Source organism: Lontra canadensis, unplaced genomic scaffold (genome assembly GCF_010015895.1).
Source record: "Lontra canadensis isolate GAN:19392208 unplaced genomic scaffold, GSC_riverotter_1.0 scaffold4, whole genome shotgun sequence".
Classification (NCBI taxonomy): Eukaryota; Metazoa; Chordata; class Mammalia; order Carnivora; family Mustelidae; genus Lontra; species Lontra canadensis.
The window spans coordinates 52080764-52106575 of record NW_022630998.1 but is presented as its reverse complement, the minus strand read 5'-3'; the positions used below and the strand labels follow the sequence as shown (position 1 = coordinate 52106575).

The window sequence follows — 25812 nt, the reverse complement described above, 5'->3', positions numbered from 1 at the left end:
TTTTTTTTGTCCTGGAAGCTTTTAATCTCTCCTTCTATTTTCAATGATAGCCTAGCTGGATATAGTATTCTTGGCTGCATGTTTTTCTCGTTTAGTACTCTGAATATATCATGCCAGCTCTTTCTGGCCTGCCAGGTCTCTGTGGATAAGTCTGCTGCCAATCTAATATTTTTACCATTGTATGTTACAGACTTCTTTTCCCGGGCTGCTTTCAGGATTTTCTCTTTGTCACTAAGACTTGTAAATTTGACTATTAGGTGACGGGGTGTGGACCCATTATTGATTTTGAGGGGGGTTCTCTGAACCTCCTGGATTTTGATGCTTGTTCCCTTTGCCATATTGGGGAAATTCTCTCCAATAATTCTCTCCAATATACCTTCTGCTCCCCTCTCTCTTTCTTCTTCTTCTGGAATCCCAATTATTCTAATGTCGTTTCGTCTTATGGTGTCACTTATCCCTCGAATTCTGCCCTCGTGGTCCAGTAGCTGTTTGTCCCTCTTTTGCTCAGCTTCTTTATTCTCTGTCATTTGGTCTTCTATATCGCTAATTCTTTCTTCTGCCTCATTTATCCTAGCAGTGAGAGCCTCCATTTTTTATTGCACCTCATTAATAGCTTTTTTTTATTTCAACTTGATTAGATTTTAGTTCTTTTATTTCTCCAGAAAGGGCTTTTATATCTCCCGAGAGCGTTTCTCTAATATCTTCCATGCCTTTTTCGAGCCCGGCTAGAACCTTGAGAATCGTCATTCTGAACTCTAGATCTGACATATTACCAATGTCTGTATTGATTAGGTCCCTAGCCTTTGGTACTGCCTCTTGTTCTTTTTTCTGTGATTAATTTTTCCGCCTTGTCATTTTGTCCAGATAAGAGTATATGAAGGAACAAGTAAAATACTAAAAGGGTGGCAACAACCCCAGGAAAATATACTTTAGCCAAATCAGAAGAGATCCCAAATCGTGAGGGGGGGAGGGGATATAAAAAGGTTCAGAAAGAAAAAAAAAAAAAAAAAACAAATAAAAAAAGAAAACCAATAATGAAAAAATATAAAAAGGAAAAATATATATATATATATTAGATAAACTAGTTAAAAAACGTTAAAAAGGAAAAGGGTAAAAGTTAAAAAAAATTTAGCAGAAGAAGAGAAAAAAAAATTGAAAAAGAAAAAAAAATTAAATTAACTGCAAGGCTAAAGAATCATGGGGAGAAAGCCATGGGGAGGAAGCCATGAGTTCTGTGCTTTGCTTTCTCCTCCTCTGGAATTCCGCTGCTCTCCTTGGTATTGAAACTGCACTCCTTGGTAGGTGAACTTGGTCCTGGCTGGGTTTCTTGTTGATCTTCTGGGGGAGGGGCCTGTTGTAGTGATTCTCAAGTGTCTTTGCCCCAGGCGGAGTTGCACTGCCCTTACCAGGGGCTGGGCTGAGTAATCAGCTCAGGTTTGCTTTCGGGAGCTTTTGTTCCCTGAGCGCTTTCCGTAGAGTTCCGGAGGATGGGAATGAAGATGGCGGCCTCCCAGTCTCCGGCCCGGAGGAGCCGAGAGCCCGGGGCCCCACTCCTCAGTGCGCCCTCAGAGAACAGCACCCAATTACTCCCGTCACCCTGCCTCCGGCTGCGCTCCAAGTTGACCGAGCCTGCGAGCGGTTCAAGGTAACCCCAAGCTGAGAGTCACTCCTCAGCTCTGGCTCTGTAGCCGGCTTCCCCGTTCTAATACCTGCAAGCTCTGCGACACTCAGACACCCCGATCCTTCTGTGACCCTGCGGGACCTGAGGCCACACTGGCCTTGCGTGGGCTTCACCCCGGTTAAGCCTCTGGAGCGATGTCCCTCAGCGGAACAGACTTTTAAAAGTCCTGATTTTGTGCTCCTTTGCTCCGCCGCTTGCAGGGAGCCGGCCCCTCCCCCCTCGGTCTATCTTCCTGTCGCTTTGGATTCACTTCTCCGCCAGTCCTACCTTTCAGAAAGTGGTTGATTTTCTGTTTCTAGAATTGCTGTTCTTCTTCTCTTCGATCTCCCGTTGGATTTGTAGGTGTTTGCAATCTTTAGATAAGCTATCTAGCTGATCTCCCGCAAACTGAAGTAGTCTCAGCCTGCTACCTCTATGCCATCTTGACTCCTCTTTTGTAACTTTTCTATTAAAGGAATCCTTGTTGCTTGTTTCAAGACAAGAGGGTTTTTTTGTTGTTGGTTTTTGTTTTTTTTTGTTAGGGCTGCAGAAAATGTCATTTACATATCAGTCATATCTAGGTGCTTTGAAGTGTTTGTCTACATCTTTCTGGTACATACAGTTCTCACTGCCTTGTGGATAGGAATCTATAGCCAGGTTGTGTGGGACCAGCCTAGATAGTTGAAATTTGAAGTCACCTCCCAGGTATGCCTTTAAGGGCACGATCTCCCAGCTCCCAGCCATAGAATTACTGGTACCTGAAATTCTGCTTTTAGAGATTCATTCTTTGTCTAAACTTGCTTCCTTTTACTTGCACAGGCACCTATGGAAGGTAAGTCTTGTGAGTCAGCAACTTTCTAATAAGATTCTTTCTTGCAAATAGGTAAATTTTGGAGACATAAGGAAAGATTAAGAAGATACTTAATCATCAAATGTGGGAGGCAAGGAAAAGTGATACAATAAAAAGGATGGAAACAGCACCATTAAGAGGAGGCCTCAGTGGAGATCTTGAATTTTGATCTTCTTTACAGTTTGGGCAGTGAATGGGAGCCTGTGTGGTTGGTGCATTTGGAGAATGAGTTGGGCAGCTTTCTCTCTTGTTTTTTTCCCCTCTCTTAGCATTTCAGTGCATTGAGGCCATGCAGGCCTGCCTCACTCAGGACCAGCTGGTGGTGGAGTGGCAAAGCTCTGCTCCAGATGTGGACACATGGATGGTTGAATGGTTCCCAGATTTGGACTCAGAGCCCTCCACTTTTTCCTGGGAATCTGTGTCTCAGGCCAGGAACTGGACAATCCAGAAAGGTATCCATTGTGGACCCCACAAGTTCCCTTTATATAAGATTCAGTTTCATTTCCACTAGTTTTAAAATCGTTAACTTTGACTCTAAAGCTGTAGATGTAGTTTTGGACATCTTTGGATGTCCTTTGGACAGAGCAAGTGCAGGCCCAGTGAAGTGCCATATTTCTTGGTGGTTCCCACTTAGGCTGGGCCAGGAGTCTGTGGATATCAGACTTGGTATATGGTCTATTTACAGGTGGAAACCACCATATTGACCTCACCATCAGAGAGCCCTTCCTGGATATCTTGATCATGTGGGTAACACTAGAGTTTTTCTCCCATCAGTCTTGCCCAGGCTACCCTTTTAGTTCTGGTTCCCTGTTTAAGATCTAGGTCCCCTCTCCAAGTAAGTGATATAGGGAATAGACTTCTTTTTAAGAAAGTCCCTGCTCCTTGAAAGACAGATGAGTGAGGCTTTACCCTCCCAATCCTGCCAGTCTAACCATTTAATACTTAATGGCACCCATATAAAGGATTATACTCATGCAGGGATTCATGGTAGAGGAGCTAGAATTCATGGAATCTGAGTTCTCAGGATGATATGCTATTGAGAGAAGGATTAAGTTTTATTCTGTAGTGCTTCCAAATCATGTAACAAAATCCATGATAGAGGAAGGACTGGATCTCTTACTTTTCCCTTCCTAGTTGGCTCTGTCATTTCATTAGAATGGTGTAGACTTAGTTCTAATAATTAATTTTAAAAGGTTAGAGTTGGACAATGGAGATGATCCAACCTAACCTCCTTGTTTTCCAGATGTGGAAACAGTAGAGAAATGTTCTTACATTAGAGTATATGTCCATACTTACAGTATGTCCTCTAAGACGTAGATGTAACTCGGTCTAACAATTCTCCTTTGCCAGCCTCTGAGCTAAGGCTTATTTTCTATCTCTCTCTCTCTTTTTTACAGATGAATTAAAACCCTTCCAGTGCTATAACATCTCTGTGTATCCAATGTTGGGAGACCGAGTGGGCCAGCCATATTCCATTCAGGCTTATGCTCAAGAAGGCAGTATGTATGCAAAGGCCCTGTGGGGCAAGGAAACCCTGGGGCCTGTCCAACAACCAGATGAGGCTGTGAATGTCTTTAGCCCATTCACAGTTGCCTTAGCGCTTAGCTGTGCTGCACCTTCAGCTTGGTAGCTACATACGCTTGACACAGTTGCGGTCAGGTTGTAGGTTTACTGGATTTCAAAGCTGGGGTAGAAGTTAGAGATCCTCAAGTCCAAGCCCTTCATTCTACAAATGGAAAATCAAGGCTCAGAGAGGTAAAATAATTTGTCCAACCTCACAAAGGAACTTAGAGCCAATAGCCTCGTAAGCAGAAATGACATTTATTTAAGACCAAGTTAGGGACCTTACAGAGTTAATCCTAAATTGGAGATGCAAAAGATTATTTTTGTGTTGCTGTTGTACAGTACAACTCATGGGTTGTACTGATGAACTGCCCAGACTTTATTCTTTATCTTTTAGAGGTTAACCTTAACCAGATTCAACATTAGAAAATCTGTCCTGTCACTCAAAGGTAACCCCGGGTGCCTGTCCTGCAGCTGTATTTGATACTAGCTGAATGATACGAATGAAATGATATGAATGAAAGCTGAATGCAAAACGAGAGTGAGGGCTCTGTCAGAAAGTACTTTTTTTGCAGGCCTTTAACAGGGCTTTCCTTCTATTCAAGATAGATAATTCCAGATAACTATGTTCCCAAACAAGGTGGTGTCTCTTTTCCCTACTCTGCTCCGGCCTCCAATCTCTGGCCCCGATTTGTCTTGAGTACCACCCACAGCTCTGGGGAAAAGGATCTCCCCAGCTGTGATTCAGTGCTTATTGTTTTTCTCTCTGGCCTGTAAAGTTCCGTCAGTGGGTCCTGTGACCGAGGCAGACAACATCGGTGTGAAGACAGTCACAATCATGTGGAAAGAGATTCCCAAGAGTCAGAGAAATGGCTTCATCAGCAACTACACCATATATTACCAAACTGAAGATGGAAAGGAGTTCTGTAAGTGTGCTTGTAGCCAAGCTGGAAAACCCCCAAACCCCAAAGAGATGCTGTGGGTACACCTGCTGTAGGGGTTGGTGCCCTATAATCTCACATGAATCATTTAGCCTCTTTGACAGCCTCTCTGATAATGAGGCCAAGAACACCTACCTCTTGAGTTTTTTGGAGTCAAATGAGAGTGAAATGACACAACCTAAGAATCCTGTAGGAGCAAAAGGAGTGTTTATGGTCAGGCTGTGAACAAGCTGGCCTTCTGGGAGCTTCCCGATCATTAATGCAGACTCTTTAATACTCTGCATTAAAGAGTAGAGTGGTGACACCTACCTCAGTGCAGGACCCTCTACCCTGATTCCTTCTGCCCACTGTCAAGTCATACTTTTGCTTGAATCCACAGTATCTACTGACATCCTCAATTCTGGGCTAGGCTTGGATTCCTATTTAGGCTAACTTTTTTTGTTATAGTAAAATACATAAAGCATAAAATTTACCACTCAAAACATTTGAAAGTGTACCAGTTAGTGGCACTGAGTATATCAATAATGTTGTGCCACCATCATCTCTATCTGTTTCTACCCCAAATAGAAACCCTGTACCCATTAATCAGTTGCTTCTCATTGTCTTTTTCCCACAGTCCCTGGAAACCTCAAAATTGCTTTCTGTCTTTTGGATTTACATATTCTGGCTATCTCATATAAATGGAATCATACAATATGAGGCTTTTTGAATCTGACTTCTCTTACTTAGCATTGTGTTTTCAAAGTTTATCCATCTTGTAGATTGTAATAATATCTCATTCCTTTTTATAGCTGAAGAATATTCTATTCTATGGATAGTCTGCATTTTGTTTATCCATTCATCAGTTGATGGGCATTTGGGTTGTTTCCACTTTTTGGCTACTGTAATTAATACTGTAGGCAAATACTGTTTGAGTATTTACTTGCTTTTAATTCTTTGGGGCACATACCTCGGAGTGGAATTGCTGGCCCATATGATAATTCTGGTTTAATTTTTTGAGAAACCACCCAGCTGTTTTCCATAGTGGCTGCCCCATGTTACATGCCCACTAGCAATGGATGAGAGTTACAATTTCTCCACATTCTTACCAACACTTATATTATTGCTACTATCATGGTGGGTATGAAATGGTTTCTCAATGTGGTTTCATTTTTTATTTCCTTAATAATTAATGATGTTGAACATCTTTGCATGTGCTTATCGGCCATTTGTATATCTTCTTTGAGAAAGTCTGTTCAATTTCTTTGCCCATTTTTATTTTATTTATTTATTTGACAGACAGAGATCACAAGTAGGCAGAGAGGAAGGCAGAGAGAGAGGAGGAAGCAGGCTCCCTGCTAAGAAGAGAGCCCAATGTGGGGCTCAATCCCAGGACCCTGGGATCATGACCTGAGCCAAAGGCAGAGGCTTTAACCCACTGAGCCACCCAGGTGCCCCACTTTGCCCATTTTTAAATTGGGTTGTTAGTCTTTTAGTTTTTGAGTCATAAGATTATGTTAGAAGTTTCTTATAAAATATATGATTTGCAAACATTTTTTTCCATTTTATGGATTGTCTTTTCACTCTCTTGATAATGTCTTTTGATACACAAAAGTTTTTAATTTTGGTGAAGTCCAGATTAATCTATTTTCTTTTGTTGCTTATGTATTCGGTATCATATGTAAGAAACCACTGCCAAGTTCAAAGCCACCATTTACCCTATGTTGTCTTCAAAGAGTTTTATAGTGTTAGCTCTTATGTTTAGATCTTTGCTATATCTTTCTAGCCTAATTTTAAGCAGAACATGGATAGAGGGATTGGGGTATTCGAATGGATGACTTGGAGGTACAGGTCCCAGTGCTCTTATTTCATTCTTCCTAAAGCACAGTTTTTACTTGGGCTTGGCTGTTGTGTTTGACTTCTATATTTTTCCTTTAGCCAAGACAGTCAACCCCAACATCCTGCAGTATGGCCTGGAGTCCCTGACACGAAAGACCTCTTACACTCTTCAGGTCATGGCCAGCACCAGTGCTGGGGGAACCAATGGCACCAAGATAAACTTCAAGACATTATCAATTAGTGAGTATTTCTTTTATGCCTTGCATAAGTCTCCTTGGCATTTCCCTTATGGCAATTAGAGATGATGTTTGCTAAAGGCAGGGGGAAGCCTAATGAAAGGGAAGTACTTAAGTAGGAAGAACCATCTGCCCTCTGGCTCATTGACCTTCCTGGAAGGCGTATGGTTGAGGAGAGAAGTAGAGAGAGCAGACACATTGAGAACTGAATTTGAAAAGACTGGTCATTTTGTTCCTTCATCATGGGTAGTCCCATGTCATCTTGAGGAGAAGGGTTCAAGTTAATTCCAACTTCATTTCAGTACATACCAACTTCTGCTTCAAAGCCGCCCCAGGTTCATAGTCACCAGTATCTGTGTTCCAGAGGTTGCTACAGAGTGGGGCCTTGGAGAGAAAATCTTGGTTTAACTAGCACCATTGTCCACAGGAAGGAACTTAACTTCCATCATTTGTGGAGATTTTTGAGGAAAAATGTACATAATATGTTCTACTTATCAGTTTTTACATTAAAAAATAGCAAGAAAAATTTAATAACAAAATATAAAATATAGTGTTGATGATGGTTATGGGAAATATTCAAGAGGAAAAGAAGCTAGAATGAGAGGAGAGATGAAGAAAGAAAGAAGGAGAATGTGAGAAACAGAAATACGTTAATTTTCTCAAGTCCTTGAGGAGCAGAGATTTAATTTTAAGGATATACTAGACCTGTTTTAAGAATTATTTATATTAAAAGTGAAGAGACATTGCCAGTTTTTTCAGTAAAAGGTAAACAGAGTCTGGTTTAAGTTTTCTCTCTCTCTATTTTTAGAGAGAGAGAGCATATGAGCAGAGGGTGGGGAGGAGCAGAAGGAGAGAGAGAATCTTAAGCAGGCTCCAGGCTTAGAGTGGAGCACAATGCAGGGTTCAACCTCATGACCATGGGACTGGATCCGAAATCAAGACACCCAACCCACTGAGCCACCCAGACCCCTCTGGTTTAAGTACTCTTGAAAGCCTCTTGCTTATCACATTTTCAAAAGTATAAAACTATCTTTATGGCTCTGGAAAATGTAAATACAGCATGTGTTTCCACATAGAAAACACGTTCTGTGTTTATGGGCTAACACTGCCTTTTTTGGAGTTCTTTTTTTATATTGTTCTGTAGAATCTTTTAAAATCATATTGTATTTTCACAGCACTAGGCACAGATTGCATCATCTGCTAGAATTTTCTCCATGGGTCAAATTTAAGGCAAGAGCCTGCCTTGGAGCCTTAATGTTTCTTACACTTGTTTGCAGATTACAGATCTCCCTGCTTCTGTCTTCGTTCCTCTGCAGTCTATTCTCCACACGGCAGTCAGAGTTTAAAACCCTAGCTCCCTGCTTGAAACCCACCAGTGGCTTCTGTTGTGTGTTAAATAAAATGCAAATTCCTACCCACAGCTTTCAGGATCCTTCCTGAGCTGGGGTTTACTGACCTCCTCTCCTACCACATTCTGCTTCTATCTGTGCTCTCTAACTTCTTCCTGCTTCAAGGCTTTTGCCTCTGCTGTTCCTTCCGCCAGGAATGCTTTCTCCTCATTTTTGCATGAGTGATTTCTTCTCATTATTAACATTGGCTCAGATTTCTCCTTTCAGAGAAGTCTTCCTTTGCCGATGTGTAAAGTTACTAACTATCCTCCCATCTTACCTAAATATACTCTATCATCCTGTTATATCTTCTTTTTCTAATCATGTTCTTTTTTTATTGTCTGAATTCTTCTACCAGAATGTAGGCTCCATGCGAGTAGGGATCTTGTATATCTTCCTTACTTTTTATTACCCAGGATAGTGCTTGGAAAGTGGTAAGCACTCATTAAATATGTGCTAAGGAATGAAGGTGGAGAATGAGCCTGGTGAACATAGTATTTGTCACTGTTATTCAGGCAGAAGAGAACTGGATGAGGAGCCGCAAATATCAATTTTCTTTTTATGAATAAATTTTAACTGAATTGAAAGAAAAATCATAAGGAACATGTTGCTGAAACTCCTGGAAGAAAAAATTAATCTTTAATTTTTGTCACCAAAGTGAGGAGCTCATCCTTTTACTGACTTTTGTTCTCCTATTCCCAAAGGTGTCCCTGAGATTTTCTTTATAACTTCTTTGGTTGGAAGTGGCCTTCTCATTCTCATCATGCTGACAGTGGCATATGGTCTCAAAAAACCCAAGTGAGTTTATAGGCAATAGCACGTACCCTCAAAATCAGGGATTGAAGGGATGGAAGCCATCATGTGTGGAGAGGGCACTGTGTTATTAAGGGGATGTTGATTCATTTATCAATTTGGTACATATTTACTGAGTTTATTTATATGCCATACCTGCTCATCAGAATTCTGACCAAACGAGGACTTCTGCGCCCCACAGCCCCATGTACCAGGCTTATGCCAGGGGATTGCCAGCTGCCCCACATGCTGTTATCTTCTATATTTGGCATCTGACTCTAAAGTCAGGGAGAAGGTCCTTCCTCTCAGTGATCTCCCAGGTAGAGAGAGAACTTACCCATGGGATTAGAGAATTGGCCAATAGTATGCCCAGCATAGACTTGTTCCTTGCTAGTAGTGCAGTGTTGGAGGGCTGGCCACAGAGACGTTTCTCCTATGTGCCCTGGTCACTGTGGGAAAGGAAGGTCTTGTGCTTTCTTTCCCCAGAGAGCCTCATGCTACCCTGCTGGTCAAGGGCTCCCTCTCCCATAGATCTCTCTCTCCCAAACTGCACAGCTAAGGACCTTCTCTGCCAAGCAGCTAGGCTTAGTTATAGTTAAGTGAATGTCAGCCTCATTTCCCAACCATAGGTAGAAACCAAGTCACGAGGAAACTCTTGTACGTTTTGCCTATCTATCAGGCTCCCTGGTGAGGCGGCTGCGGCTGGTTAGGACCACACTTTGAGAATCACTGCACTAAAATGTAGGTGTTGTATCAGGTTTAGAGGGTTATGCTTCCTGGAGGATAAATCTCAAAAACATGGTTCTGTGATGGTGTGGTTTCTAGCATCAGGACCAGGGGTGGAGATGCAGAGGCAGGAGATGGTAAGAAAAGTGTCTTTCCATCACAACTCATTGAGGACTTATAATTTCACTCCCCAAACTATGTGTTCCCAGTTTCTGTCAGGAAGTCACAGCTTGCCCTTATTTAATAGAGAGCCATACAATTCTCTGTAGCAAAGCTGCACCCTTCTGGCAGACCCAAGCAGTGTAAGTAACATATACTTCTCAAACTCAATTCCTGTTTTAAAATCATATCTCTTATTAGCAAATTGAAGCACTTATGTTGGCCTGATGTCCCCAACCCTGCTGAAAGCAGCATAGCCACATGGCGTGGAGATGATTTCGAGGTAAATACTTTTGCTTTTGTTAGAGAAATCATTGAGTAGGTTGGTTGCAGAAGACAAGGAAGGGTGGTGGAGGTGGGGAGGAGTTCTGGGCTGAGATTTGTAGAGGCTTCACATCGATAGAAATTGAGGTTAAAAAGTCCCAGGGTATGGCTGGCATGACAGGTGGAATGAGCCTTTCTGGAACAACTTTGGCCTTCATCCTCTTGGACCAGTGGAAAGGACTTCACTCTGCTCAGATGACCCAGTGTGTGCTGGACATAGAACTGGTCCTATAATGAATGCCACTAAAGGACACTGGCCCTACCTTCAAGGACCTGACTGTCTAATTAGGGAGCAAGAGAGAGCCTGGCTATAAGATTTAGGGCCATTTAAAAGCAGTCAAGAACAAGTTAGTCTAGAGGCCACTGGAGACCTTGAGGGGATGTTGATATACATAGCTGTCCACAGGCTGACACGGCTGCCTCCAGTTGTTTTTCTCAGACTGGGGAAGTTACAGTCAGACTTGAACTGGGAATAGGGTCTTTTAGTGACTTATCCCTAAGTAGAAAACTCCCTTTTTCATAAGTTTAAATTAAAAACTGTTTTGCAATTTTTAAGATGTAATTTCTTTTAGTTAAGTAAAAACAAGCCCTATCAAATATAACCTTTAAATTTTTACTATTGAAAGACTATTTCTAGTACTTCCTGATGCAGGAATTTTTAGTACTAGCCCTTGCTTGTTTCAGCTTGGAAGCCTTTTTTAAATGTAGACATCTTTATTTATTTATTTTAATTTTTGTTATTTGTGTTATTTCTGTTTTCTTCTCTCCTTTATCAGCTGTGTGTTACCCTATATACTTTGCTACTTATTAAAAGTTGTCAAGAGAGTAAATGAATTTCTAGGCAGTATTGTCTGATGATTGTGGTTTTTCATCTTATGTAAGAGTTCTAATTTGGATGCTCCCATCTCAACTGGGGTTTTGTGAGCTTATGATTATGTGGAAAATAGCCTTGAGCTCTCTAGAAGAAAAAAAGTTGTTTGAATACCATGTGCCATTTCTCAGGAAATGGGTCAGTCTTGCCAGGCTTCTCTGGAAGGGCATGTGGAGGAGATTGGCCATCACTTCTGGTCTCTGGAAGGAATGTGGGGGGCTGGTCAAGAGGTGAGACATTGGTTATCCCAAGCCTAATGAGCTTTTGATTGCCTCATGTATAGCTCTTAAATGATCATTGGGGGTGTCCCTTTCTCTTTTTCAGGATAAGCTAAACCTGAAGGAGTTTGATGATCCTGTGAACACGGAAGACAGGGTTCTAAAATCATACTCAGCCCCCAGTGATTTTATTGACAAGTTGGTGGTAAACTTTGAGAATTTTTTGGAAGAGGTTTCCACAGAGGAAATTGGAAAGGATCAGGAAAGCATTTTGAGAGAGGAAAAAAATAAGTATGTGACTTCTCCATATTGGCCTTATCGTCCTTCCACATCAACTGAGATTCCACAGAGAAAACCCCAACAGCTGTGTTCTAGAATACCAGAGGGGACCTGCTTAGAAACCAAAGAACAACTTCTCTCTTCTGTTCAGAGTTTAGGGCCAGAGCATCTCTGCGAGGAAGGAGAACCAAATCCATACTTGAGAAATTCGGTGACAACCAGAGAATTTGTCACATGTGAAAAACCTCAAGATGAAGCCAAAAGAGAAGTTTAATTGTTGCTGTGGCTTGAATCCCTCTGGGTCTCAGTGTGGGTGACTCCTGCCGAGAGCATATATCAGGACTTGGCCAGAAGAGTTTCCGTGGGTGTCTCCCCCAACTTGCTTGTGTTAGAGAAACTCTCACACACCCCTGAGGGGATTGTTGACCTTCATTGGCCCAGATGTGTAACTTCCCTGAGAAGGAGGGATGGTCATATGTCTGTGCACCCTGCCTAGGAAAAGCAATTTATGTATTTATTTTTTTCAGTTTCACACTGAGGTCTGTGATATTACTTCAAGGGACAGCAGGGCCCCCAAGGTGGATATATGTGGCCTTCTGTAGGAATTAGATCATTGTCACAGATGTTGCTGGAGCTACTTCCTCAGGGTTCCAGCAGACTTTCCCCACTGCCAGTGGACAGGCATCTGGTAGGAGGTGAGAGTCTCTCCCTATACCTCTATACCTTGGGTTCTGGGCTCCACCTCCAAGGCAGCGCTGAAATCTCACTTTTGAGATTTTGTTTTTCCCTCTGTACAGAGGCAGGGGAGGTAGAGTGGCCTTCCTGATGCTATGCCTGCCCAAGGCTCCTTCTTACCCTCATAAATCTTAGCAGGACCTCCACCCACAATTCTTGCCCCTGGTTCACAGCACACTAGCTGCTGGGAAATCAGGGAATGTGTGTGTGGGGTGTCTCAGCATGGCACTGGTGAGCAGACTCTGGACTGGGCCAGAAGGTCCACCCCAAACTTCACATTGCCCAGCCCTGGAAACGATCCCAGAGGCCTCTGCTGCCACCTTGTCTTGCCCCCAAGCCTGGGAGTAGGAAGGCACTGAACACTGCCCTGCTTTTAGTCAGAGACCCTGGCGCCTCACACAGCCTCAGAGTCAGGGAATGCTTCCTGAGCATGACCTTCTAAGGCTTCTTCCCAGCACAACCTGATTAGGCTGTAGAAACATGCTGCTGTGATTTTGCTGCTCTAACCCCAGGACTCCTCTTGCCTTTGCATTGGCCACACACAGAGCTTATGGCAGTCAAGGGAGTCCTATGGTTGGGATTCATTTGTAGAGACCCAGCATCATGACCACATTGATGGCAGACGACTTCCTAGTGTGTGGTTTTGACTCCTCTAGCTATTGGGGGAGGTGGCTGAGAGCCCGAAGAGATGGAGGAAGGCCAGGCTGTAAGATGGAGGAATGCGGGGCTGTGAACCTGGCTTTCCCACCTCTCCCAGCAGCAGCCTCTCATCTTTTTAATGCTTCCTTTTTTTAAAATTTAATTTTATTTAAATTCAATTTTTTCTTCCTTGTTTTCCTTTCATTTATTCTTCCTTTCCCACTAGACTCCTTTTATCATTTTCACACTGACTTTTGCTGCCTTGAGGGTTAAGAAAACTGGGACTCTCTGTTCTATTCTAGATGGCCCAAGGTAGGTCCTAGGAGTCAGTGTTTCCTGCCAGGAAGGGAAGCAGGACCCCTGAAGCTCCTTCAGGGGCCACACACTGCCCTCCAGAGCACATTCACAGGGCACAGGCCCAATAGCTACGAGGCCTTTCTTTCCTGGGATTGGGTCTCAAACCATTTTCACTCGCAGTGTCCTGGGTTGCCTCTGTGGCCTGAAAAAGCTGTCTGCATTTTCTCAGTTACAGCAAACAGAACACAAACAGGAGAAGTTACGTTTTAGTAAGTTCATTAAAAATGGGTAACGTTCCCAATTAAGTTTTCCGGGGCTCTGGGAATCATGTAAACAGCTATGTCAGCGCCTTGTTCCTGGCCCTTCTAATAATACCAGAAAATTTGAAAAGAAAGGCGCAAAAGCCAATCTGTGACTGGAGGAAAAAAAGGGGGGAGGGATACTCTCATGGCTTCTCAGGAGGCAGCAGTATACCACACCCAGTACAAACACTATGGGGGAGGTGGGGGAGGCGGCTGGGTTTTGAAAAGAGGCAGGTGATGGGAGACGGAGATGGGAACCCAGAGGCATCCTGCGTGGGTCCCAGGTGCCTGCTGCTATTGCTCCCATGTGTGGGAGAAGCCTGTGCCTGGCTTCCCAGTAGCCCTGAGGGGGTTCTGGCAGCCTTTCCTGGCATAGCCCTACTTACTGCCTGCTGTCTGCACACTGACCCTCAGGCTACATCTGGGCCTTGTTATTTCCAAGGCCCCTGACCCAGAAATGCTGCTGATATTTTTAAAGGCTGGATAACAAAATCAAAGGAAGATTCATATTTAATGACATGTGAAAACTCTAAGGAATTCTAATTTCAGTGTCCATAAACAATTAGAAAAGAGTCCATATACTGAAGGTGTTAATTAGAAAAGAGCCACGCCCATTTTTTATTATATTGTCTGTGTCAGCTTTCCTCCCACAAAGACAGAACTGACTAGTTGTGAGAAAGAATTTCTCCCATAAAGGCTAAAAACGTTCACTGCCTGGCCCTGTGCAGACAAAGTTCACTCACTCCTGGGCAGCCCACAGACACAAGGCTCGGACTGCACAGTGTTGGCCCACAAAGTGTTTTAACTTTGAATTAGCTTCTAAAGAAAGAAAAAATCACATTGTGGTAGTTCTGGATTTCTGAGTGGGGACTGCTTCTGTAGGAAGGGCACACACTGCTCCCGGCCCCAGCCATCACAACTGCTCATAGCTCAGGTGGTGAGTTGATCGTTTGTTATCACTTACTCCAATGTTGTTTTTTTTTTTTCTTAAGATTTTATTTATTTATTTGAGAGAGAGAAAACACAAGCAGGGGGAACAGCAGACAGAGGGAGAGAGAAGCAGACTCCCTGATGAGCAGGGAGCCCAAAGTGAGGCTTAATCCCAGGACCCTGGGATCATGACCTGACCAAAGGCAGCAGCTTAAAGTCTGAGCCAACCAGATGCCCCTCCAGTGGTTCTTGGTACAGCTTACTTTGTCCGACACTTGGCATTGCCTGGAGGTAGTTTTCGGAGGGTGCTGCTGGTATTTAGTGGGTAGAAGTCAGCAGTGCTGGTGGTGACCCTGTAATGCACCAACCCACGCTCACAACAAATATTCGGTCCCAAACCTCAGTAGGATTGAGTTTTGGAAATTCCAGCTGAGCCACCTGTGTCCACTTGTGTGGGTCCTACTCATTGTCCACAGGCATTCTTTTTTTTTTTTTTGTAAATTTAAAATTTGTTTTGGACTCCACTATAACAACAACACCATCAACAAACAAAATCTCTAAATACGAGTTATCTGTATCATTTTTTAGTCCCTTATATGATTTGTGTGTTCTAATATACATGTTCACCTCCTTGCATGTTATATATTGATTCTACTGTATTTTACCTTCACTGCCCTTACTATTCCATTTAAAATTTCATGCATGAACATAGTTCATCATGGTAGTGTTTTGAATAAACACTCAGAACTTCATGGTGTGCCTTCATATTATGGTTTGCTAAGGCCCCTTAGTTGACAGGATTGTTTTATATGTCTTCTTTGTATAGAGAACACCTTCAGTATATGTTGATTTTGTATAGCATTTTCTTTTCTCACCTTTGTCTTAACTCCTCAGGGGTTCTTTCTAAAGGTGGAATTGCTGGGTCAAATTTTATAGTTGCTGTCACATATTGCACAACTCTGTCCCCCCAAAAAAGGCTACAATGATTTGCAGTATCACCAGGGGTATCTGGGGCCTCCTTTGTTCTTGTTAATGATGATCAGCCATTTACTGGTATAAACTGAATTTTGTCAATTTATTGGCTATGGTTAAAGACACCTCATCGTTATTTGTGTTGCTTAAGTGAAGGCAGACTTTTCCCGTGTGTATTTTACTACCACTTGTCCACCTGTTGACACTGCAGAATGTTCTACCTCCAAGCCACTGGGGCACTGAGAGAGCAGGTGAGCTGCTAGACATTAGATGTCCTCAGCCAAACGTTACAACAACTGGTTGACTTTGTCATTTGGTTGACTGTTTAAAATATGTGGTGTTTGTAGGGCATTTAAAAAGAAATTTCACATTGATGTGTTTTGTGTTAGTGACAAGGTCTATTTGTAATTATCATATGTGTCATTATCTGCGTCTTGGCACTTTTTGGGGAAAGGTATCTGGACTGAGTATGAGACATCATTAGCAGTTCTTGTCTCTCTGCAGATTTCACTAGACCTTGGGGTCAGCAGGGAAAGAGTTTGCTCAGAAGCACAAACAGCCCCAGTCCACATTGGCAAAAGTCTGGAGATGCTTCCCCTTTGCAACTCAGAACAGTGTGGGAGGAGGGCAAAGGAAGTGAGTCCACAAGAGTAACGAAGCCAACAGTCACATGCCTCAGATGGTTATTCAAGGGAATGTAGGTGTCTCTAGTTCTGATTTCATTTTTAGGAGTGGGATTCTCTGTCCTGCCCAACTTCACTGTATGTGTGGGGTAAAATGACAGGAAAGTAGCCTGAGGCCTGGACTTTGAAATGAAGGTCAAAATGGCAGAATGGACATGCAGAATATTCTGAATGATTGTAGTAATGCAGAAGATGGGGCCTGTGTACCAAGGGCACCACTCTTTGTAGGCTCTGCATGTTGTCTTTTCCACATATTGTTCATAAGTCAATATAGTATGTAATACATGTGCCTGGCAGTTCTGTCCTCCTAAGCAGAGTATGAAAACAGAGTTTTACTATAAAGAGAACGGCCTTCAAAATGCTTTACTGTAAATGCACTTGTATTTCAGTCTTTCAGGTAATAAAGCTATAATAACGTTTTCATGTAAAGCTATACTTATTTTAAAGTTTTACCCACTCAGGCATGTGTGTGTGTTTAAGATTTTATGGATTTGAGAGAGAGAGAGAGTGAGAGGAAGGAGGGGAAGGGTAGGGCAGGGGCAGAGGGAGAAGCAGACTCTCCCCTGAGCAAGGAGCCTGATGCTGGGCTCTGTCCCAGGATTCCCAGATCATGACTTGAGTTGAAGGCAGACGCTCAACCGACTGAGCCACCCAGCTGCCCCCACTCAGATGCTTAAAATGGGGCTTCAAATATAAATACCCAACTTTGTCAGAGATTAAGGCAGTCTCTTGGTTAGGGGACGCACAGAAGAGCTACAGGAGAGCAGGAACCAGCAGGAGTTACTCCTGCCAGGGATTCAGCTGGGCCTCTCACCTTGGTTCTCACTCTTTGCATTTGATTCCTCATGGCAGCATTTTCAAACTCCCAGCTCCTCACGTTGCCTCAGGGTCTTCCCTCAGGGCTTCCAGCAGATGCAGTGTTTTCCAATTTCTCGGAGGATGCACTAGCCCATGTCTCTTCTCCCCTTCAGGTCAGACTTCTGGGAAGGTCTCAGAGGCGGAGGTGGCTCTGCTCATGCATAACCCTCCCTCCGGCTCTCTTGACTTTCAACATCTCCCCCTTGAGTGATTCCTTCCCATCGGCTTCTAAACTGGAACATCAGCTGGGGTTGTAAGGATGGCCATTACTTCCCCTTCCTTGGCAGCCTTGCTCCTGAGGTTCCATCAGCCTCTAGTAAGGCTTCAGTGTCCCTCCCTATTCCCATGATGCTCCTTGTGTAACCCCAGCTGGCTCCCCTCAGTACACCTGGTCGTGTCACAGAAAATCATCCCATAACACATTCATTCCTTTTTTTTTTTTTAACAACAGCAACAAAATGGGCTACACTCCATCCTCTGTCTTCCCCCTTATAGCCAGTGTCCATTTTGACCTGGTTTTGCCTTTGAACCAGCTGGGTGTGGGACCAGTGATCTCAGGGTTTACTCTGTTGCATCTCCTAGGATGACGTAGGCTCCCTGAGCATTTGCTCCTCCCAACAGACCGCAGCCTGCCAAGCCTTTGGCCAAGCCTGCTGTGTGCAACCTTGTCACACTTGGAGGCTCTGACTGGCCCCCTCAGATTAGATTCATCAAGTGTCCCATCCCCTGCAACAGGAAGAAGAATAGGTTGTTCTCTGGCTGGTCTGCCAGAATTGTGGTTCAGCGTTTGAGGCGTGTTGATTGGAGATGATAAATGTGCTAAAATCTGGGCCCCCTGAGAGCTTTCATCGACCTTAGGGAGCCCACATACTGTCAAATATATTGAAGTATCCACCTTTCACATTAATTATATTTTTTTCCATAAAAATTTTGTAAGGGTTTTTGTTTCCTTTTTGAAATTATATATAACTTGATTTTATGATTACATTTCTTTTTAAAAATTTTTTTTAAAAATTTATTTGAGAGAAAGAGAGATCACAAGTAGGCAGAGAGGCAGGCAGAGAGAGAGGGGGAAGCAGGCTCCCTGCCGAGCAGAGAGCCCGATACGGGGCTCGATCCCAGGACCCTAAGATCATGACCTAGGCCAAAGGCAGAGGCTTTAACCCACTGAGCCACCCAGGCACCCCATTTTATTATTACATTTCTTAGCAAACATCCTGTGTCTATAGGGATTCTTACGACTTGAGCAAATCTATCTATTCTAATAGAATTTACAATTTTTTTTAGCAACATAAAATTTTTATAACTTCTAAAATAATGAAGTTATCTTGTTTTCTAACTACTTACTTAAATATCCTTCATTTCCAATTAGCAATGCTCTTTTCTTGGTTTTGGCCAGTAATTGTTTTTCAAAGGGTGCATACGTTTTTGTGGGTCCCTGAAAATCTCCTTGGCCTTGGATAGAGCTCCTCCAGTGTTGGAGAATAGAATATTCTGTGAGAGTGTTCCAACTGAAAATACCCAACTGGCATCCAATTAGGAACTGCTGACATCTTGATTAGGAAGGCCGACATCTTGAAAATAGAACCTGCAACAAAATAGGGCAACACTGTTTACTCCGAGGCACGGTGATTCCCAGTGGGAGGCCTTGGGGTCAGGAGTCAGCTCGTGCTGTGGGTGGGGAAGAAGGACTGTACCTGTAGGGCTGATGGGATCCCAATGTAGCTTCTCTTCCATTCACATTTCTAACTGCAGCCTGGCTATTAAATGGAACGGATAAACAAGTAATGCTGATGGGCCCTTTTTGAGTTTGGTAAACTGGGGGCTGCTGAGTGAGTCTGAGCCTTTGTGTGAGCCTGCCTTCAACAATCACCTGGGGCCTTCGTTCACACCTGCTCACCATCACACCAAATAAAGGCCACGCCCATGTAGTTAAAGTATTGAAGACTGCATCTACACAGATTAGGCGTTGGGATGGTGTTTTAGGTTAATTCCCCAGAAGCAAACCCTAAGACACAAATTCAGGTGCAACTAATTTACGAGGGGACCATTTCCAGGAGAAACTAGTAAAGGAGTGAAGGAAGGTTTATAGGGAAGAGGAAGAAACCAGATCAAGCAGGATTTTAAACTCCTCTGGAGGCCAGTCCTAGCCTGATCCTCTGCGAGGTGGATGCTGGAGGTAAGTGACTGCGACTCCAAAGTGTCACCAGCTAAGGCAAGGGGCCTGGGTGTTCTCACTCCTAAACCCCTCAGTCACTGCCAAGGACTTCCCCATTGGATGTGTAACTTTTAGGCACTTTTGACTCTGCACAGAGTGGGAGAAGGCCAGCCACCCAACAGGAGTGTCAGGGGCAGGCGACAAAAAACAGAACTCTCAGAGATTGGATGCTGGGAGGTTGGGAGGTATCCTGGTAAGGCGACCAGACTGAGCAACTAAAGATGCAGAAAACATGAACAGACACTTCTCTAAAGAAGACATACACATGGCTAACAGATATATGAAAAAAGGCTCCAAATCACTTGCCATCAGTGAAATACAAATCAAAACCACAATGAGATACCACCTTATGCCAACTAGAACGGCAAAAATTAACAAAACAGGTAACAACAAATGTTGGCAAGGATGTGGAGAAAGAGGAACCCTCCTATAGTGTTGGTGGGAATGCAAGCTGGTGCAGACACTCCAGAAAACAGTATGGAGGTTCCTCAAGATGTTAAGAATAGAGCTACCCTATAACTCAGCAATTACACTAGGAGGTGTTTACCCCAAAGATACAAAGGACCATAGGGAAAGGGAGGGAAATCTGGAGGGGGGTAAATCAGAGAGGGAGAAAAACCATGAGAGACTATGGACCCTGAAAAACAAACTGGGGGTTTCAGAGAGGAGGGTGGGGGAGGGGGAAATAGGGTGATGGGTGGTAAGGAGGGCACGTATTGTGATGAGCACTGGGTGTTATACCTAACCTAGGAATCATTGAACACCACATCAAAAACTAATGATGGCTAATTGAACATAAAAAAAAAAGGCAGAGCATGTGTTTTGTTTTTAAAGAGAGCGAGCCTGTATGTGCTGGCGAGAGGGTGGGGGAGGGGCAGAGGGCCAGAGAGACCATCCTAAGCAGGCTCCATTCCCAGCACGGAGCCCGAGGGGGGCTTTATCTAAAGACCCTGGGAATACTGACCTGAGCCGAAATCATGAGTTGGATTCTTCACCGACCAAGCCACCCGGATGCCTCCCAGCATGTGTGTTTTTAACACGCAGCAGGTATTCTGTGCGTGTCTGTCAGAGATTGTTACTATTCCCGCGGCAGCCCTGTAAGAGCAGCCCCCTCTTGTTAAGACAGCGTTTGCGGCAGAAGCGTTTGCGCTGAATTGCTTTGAATCCCCGCTTTGCTGCCGGCTCGCCTGCGGCCCGGTGTGAGCCTCCTAACCTCCGTTCCTTTATCTGTAAACTGAAGAGGGGATAGTAGTAACCCTGCGAACAGTTCCGGGGAGATCCAGCGAAGGAATGATGGGAGCTGAACGCAGGGCGTGGCACAGAGCGCGTGCCCAGTGAATAATATATGTGGTTATTGCTGGTAATGGTCTTGTTTCTTAGAACGGTTATAGTTTTATTGAATGTGAGGCAGGGTCGTCTCAGTAAAGCGAGGATAAGAAATCGGCCTTGCAGTGATGAGAGCTGGTCAGTCATGGCGCTGGTCTGCCCCTTCCAACCGGCTTGGGGGAGGGGCAGGCAACGAGGTTTATCCCGGGAAGCACGTCACGTGCCGGTGAGTGTGACCGGGTGAGACAGGCCTTGGCGGAGTTGAGGTGAGGGTGGAAGTAGACAAAGCTGACGGGAAAGTGGGGCAGTGTCGGTGATCAAACGGAGACACGGACGAGGGCGAGGAGGTCCTCCTGTGGTAGGTGGAGGGGGAAGTGGTCACTCGTGGTTGGGGGGGGTGGCTAGGGGGGGGGGAAACGGAGTTCAGGGTGTAATCTGGGGCTACAGGGAAGAAGAGGAGAGGAAGAACTCTGGAGATGTTGAGGTTCGGGGACTCAGGCCAGATGGGTTCCTTGCTGCAGGCTTGTGGGCCTTGCCTCAACAGGCGTTAGTGATTGTCCTCTCCTTTGGTAGTGTTCAAATCTTGGAAGACGATTCCTGATGTGTTCTTGGTACAAATATTGAAAACACTGCCCCACCTTTGCTTAGGATTCTCTAGCCTTTGCCTGTAGGCCAGCTCTCTGCTGTTCTAGACTCTTCCCTCGCACATGCTGCATGGGCATTTTTTGAATCCAATGTGTATTGGGGAGGTCCCCAACTTCTTCTCTTGCCCCTTCACCTTCCTTTCTTGTACCCTGGTAAAGCAGCTGGAGTGGCCCCTTTCCGTTCCCCACTTGGTCACCCATGGATGATCCTACCTAGTGGATACCCTTTCTTCTCCATCCCTTCCTCTTTGTCCTTTGACGCATTGATTACTGTTGGAGCCTTTCCTGCCTTTCCCGGAATTAGAGCAGCAACATCCCCACTGCCCTCCCTTCCTGTTTGCACACCCTACCTGTTATCAAGCATTTCTCCCCCTGCACGAAGTGGTCTTTTCACTGTTCTTTTCTTGCTTGGTGGACCTAAGGGGCACCGACATTGCTGCTGGCCTCTCCAACCCAAGGCCTTGCCACTGCCCCCAGCTGCCTCTAGCTGTGACTTTAAGGCATGCCAGGAGGTTTGTCCTTGTGCGGGGAGTGAGTACTTGCTTTTCCTTCTTTGTTCAACTCCTTTAACATTATGTTTGGAACAACAGTGATGGGACTTGTTCTCACTTCTTGGTAAGTTAATACTCCCATTCATTGTGTGTTCTTTCATGTTCAGCCTCTCTGAGGGATATTAGGAAGGAAAAGGAAACTTAGAAATCTGGGTTTTATATTCTTTCTCTACCTTATTTATTATGTTACCAACTCTGCTATTTCTTGAGCACTTACTATGGACCAGTTGCCATGCTAAAATTTATGGATCCTACTTCATTTAAGCCTCTTAATAACTCCATGAGGTGAGTTCAATCATTTTCATTTTATTTTTAAAAATTTTTTTTAAAAGTTTTTATTTATTTATTTGAAGTAGAGCAAGCAGGAGCAGGGAGAAGGAGAAGCAGCCACCTCACTGAGCAGGGAGTTTGAACCCAGGACTCCAGGAATCAGGACCTGAGCCATCCAGGTGCCCCATCAGTTTCATTTTTAACATTCCTACTACTGCCACTCCTTGTGCTTAAGATTCTTAGAACTTCTGGGATGCCTGGGTGGCTGAGTCACTTAAATGTCTGTCTTTGGCTCAGGTCAGGGTCCTGGAATGGAGCCCCTGGTCTGGCTCCCTGCTCAGCGGGAAGCCTGCTTCTCCCTTAGCCCCTCCTCTTGTTTGTGCTCTTTTGCACCCTCTCTCTGTTGAATAAATAAATAAGATATTTAAAAGGAAAAAAAATTTTGGGTGTGGTGCAGACTGGACTGGGAGCTTAAATGAATTCAGTTCAGGAGTTGTATGGTTTCTGGTCTTATGTTCAAGTCTTTAATCTACTTGGAGTTAATTTTTGTGTGTTGTGTAAGACAGTAGGTAGATTCATTCTTCTGCATGCTGCTGTTCAGCATTTCCAAAACCATTGAATGAAGGGACTGTCCTCTCCCCACTGTATATTCTTGGCTTCGTTGTTATAAATTAATTGACCATGAATGCATATGTTTATTTCTGGGCTCTGTTTTATGTACCATAGATGGGTGTGTCTGTTTTTATGACAATATCATACTGTTTGGATTACTGTAGCTTTATATACAGTTTGAAATCAGGAAATCAGCTGTCTTTATCTAGATGGTTTTGGCTATTTTGAGGTCTTTTGTGGTTCTTTAGCCATGTGAAAATTGTCCTATTTTTGAAAAAATGCCATTGGAATTTTGATAGGGATCGTATAGAATCTGACTGCTTTGGGTGGTATGAACATTTTATTATCACGATTTTAAGTATTTATTTATTTCAGAGAGGAGCAGAGGAAAAGAATCTTTAAGCAGACTCCCTGCTGAGGGAGAGGCCAATTGCAAGGCCCAATTCCATAATACCTTCTTTGGAGACATGACTTTTCATATGTTTTGCTTATTTTTTAATTGGATTATTTGGTTTTGGGATGTTGAGTTGTGTCAGTTCTTTATATATTTTGGGTACTAACCCTTTATTGGATATGCAATTTGCAGATATTTTCTCCCATTCCATAGGTTGCCTTTTAGCATTATTGATTTTCTCCTTCATTGTACAGAAGCTTTTTACTTTGACAGAGTCCCACTAGTTTATTTTTGCTTTTGTTTCTCTTGCCTTAGGGGACTTATCTAGAAAATAGTTGCTATGGCTAATATCAGAGAAATTACCGCCTATGCTATCTTCTATGTTTTTTTTTTTTTTTAAGATTTATTTATTTGAGAGAGAGCAAGAACATGTGGATGAGAAAAAGAACATGAGTGGGAGGGACAGAGAGCGGGAAAGAGAATCCCCCCATGCTGGCCACAGAGCCCATTGTGGGGTTTGATCTCAGGACCCCAAGATCATAACCTAAGGTAAAACCAAGAGTTGGACGCCCAACCATATGTGCCACCCAGGCACCCATCTTCTAGGATTTTTATGGTTTCAGCTCTCACATTTGTGTCTTTAATCCATTTTGAATTTATTTTTGTATGCTGTAAGAAAGTGGTCTGGTTTCATTCTTCTGAATGTTGCTTTCTTGAAGAAAAATTGACCATAGAATGGTGGGTTTATTTCTGAGTTTTCTGTTTTCTTCTATTGATCTATGTGTCTGTTTTTATGCTGCTGGCATATTGTTTTGATTGTGACAGCTTTGTAATACAGTTTGAAGTCTGGAATTGTGATGCTTCTAGCTTTGCTTTTCTTTTTCCAAGATTGCTTTGTCTATTCGGGGTCTTTTGTGGTTGCGTATAAATTTTAGGATTGTTAGTTTTAATTCTGTGAAAGATGCCATTGGTCTTTTGATAGGGATTGAGTTAAATGTATAGATTGCTTTGGTACTATAGATATTTTTTAACAGAGTTCTTTCAATCCATGAGCATGGAATGTCTTTCCATTTTTTTTTTTTTTTTGGGTCACCTTCAGTTTCTTTCATCAGTGTTCTATAGTTTTCAGAGTACCTCATTGTTATGTTTTCATTTTCATTTGCTTCCACGTATTTTTACTTCTTTAATTTCCTGGTTAACCCATTAATTCTTTAGTAGGATGTTTTTAAACTTCCATGTATTTGTGGTCTTCTCAAGTTTTTACTTGTGGTTGATTTCAAGTCTCATAGCATTGTGGTCTGAGAGTATTCCTTGTGTGATCTTAATCTTTTTGTACTTGTCAAGACCTGATTTTAGTCCCAGTATTTGATCAATTCTGGAGAATGTGTATTCTGCTGCTTTAGGATGACATGTTCTGCACTTATCTATTAAGTCCATCTGGTTCAGTGTGTCCTTCAAAGCCATTGTTTCCTTGTTGATTTTCTACTTAGATGATCTGTCCATTGCTGTAAGTGGGGTGTTAAATTCCCCTGCTATTATTGTGTTATTATCAGTGAGTTCTTTTATGTTGGTTATTAAGCGATTTATATATTTGTATGTCCCCAACTTTGGTGCTCCAAGTTGGGGACATACATATAATTGTTAAATTTTGATTGATCCCTTAATTATGATATAATGCCCTTTTTCATCTCTTGCTACAGTCTTTGGTTTAAAATCTAGCTTGTTTGATACAAGTATGGCTACTCTGCCTTTCTTTTTACATCCATTACCATGATAGATGGTTCTCCATTATCTCACTTTCAATATGCAGGTGTCTTTGGGTCTAAAATCAGTCTCTTGTAGGCAACATATAGATGGGTCTTGTTTTTTAACCTGTTATGATACACTATGTCTTTGGATTGGAGCATTTAGTCCATTTACATTCAAAGTGATTATTGATAAGATTTTAGTGCCTTTGTTACTTGTAAAGTTGGTATTTCTAGGGATGTTCTCTGTTCCTTTGTGGTCTTTTTTGCTTTTGGTCTCTTCTTTCCCCACTCAAAGAGTCCCCTTTAATATTTCTCGCAGGGCTGGCTTAGTGGTAACAAACAATTCATTGCTTGTCTTGGAAACTCTTTATCTCTTCTTATTCTGAATGACAGCTTTGGTGGACAAAGTATTGTTGGCTGCGTATTTTCCCCATTTAGCACGTTGACTTTATCATACCACTTTCTTCTGGCTTGCCAAGTTTCTGTGAACAGTTATGCTGCAAACCTGATGTGTCTTCCATTGCAGGTTAGGATTTTTTTCCCTTGCTTTCAGGATTCTTTACTTGTCTCTGCAAATTTTGTGATTTTGACAATAATGTATATTGGTGATGGCCTGCTTTAGTTAAATTTAATGGGAGTTTTCTGTGTTTCTTGGATTTTGGTGTCTGTTTTCTTTCCCAGATTAGGGAGTTTTCAGCTATAATTCACTCAAATAAGTCTTTTGCTCCTTTTTCTCTTCTTTTTCTGGGACTCCTATGGTATGAATGTTACTACTTTTTAAGGAATCGTTGAGTTTCTTAGCTATGAT

At 43.1% G+C, this 25812-nt stretch overlaps 1 protein-coding gene across 1 annotated transcript in view; it reads left to right on the top strand.

The window, feature by feature from the left end:
* The window catches only part of IL31RA (interleukin 31 receptor A), an 88015-nt gene extending 75714 nt beyond the window's left edge, over positions 1-12301 (top strand). Inside the window, exons 9-15 of the mRNA XM_032844038.1 lie at positions 2780-2962; positions 3908-4009; positions 4853-4999; positions 6932-7072; positions 9161-9254; positions 10335-10416; positions 11653-12301. Of these exons, the coding sequence (XP_032699929.1) occupies positions 2780-2962; positions 3908-4009; positions 4853-4999; positions 6932-7072; positions 9161-9254; positions 10335-10416; positions 11653-12099 (1196 nt within the window). The 3' untranslated portion in view covers positions 12100-12301. The remainder of the gene's footprint in view (positions 1-2779; positions 2963-3907; positions 4010-4852; positions 5000-6931; positions 7073-9160; positions 9255-10334; positions 10417-11652) is intronic.
* Positions 12302-25812: the final 13511 nt, after the last annotated feature.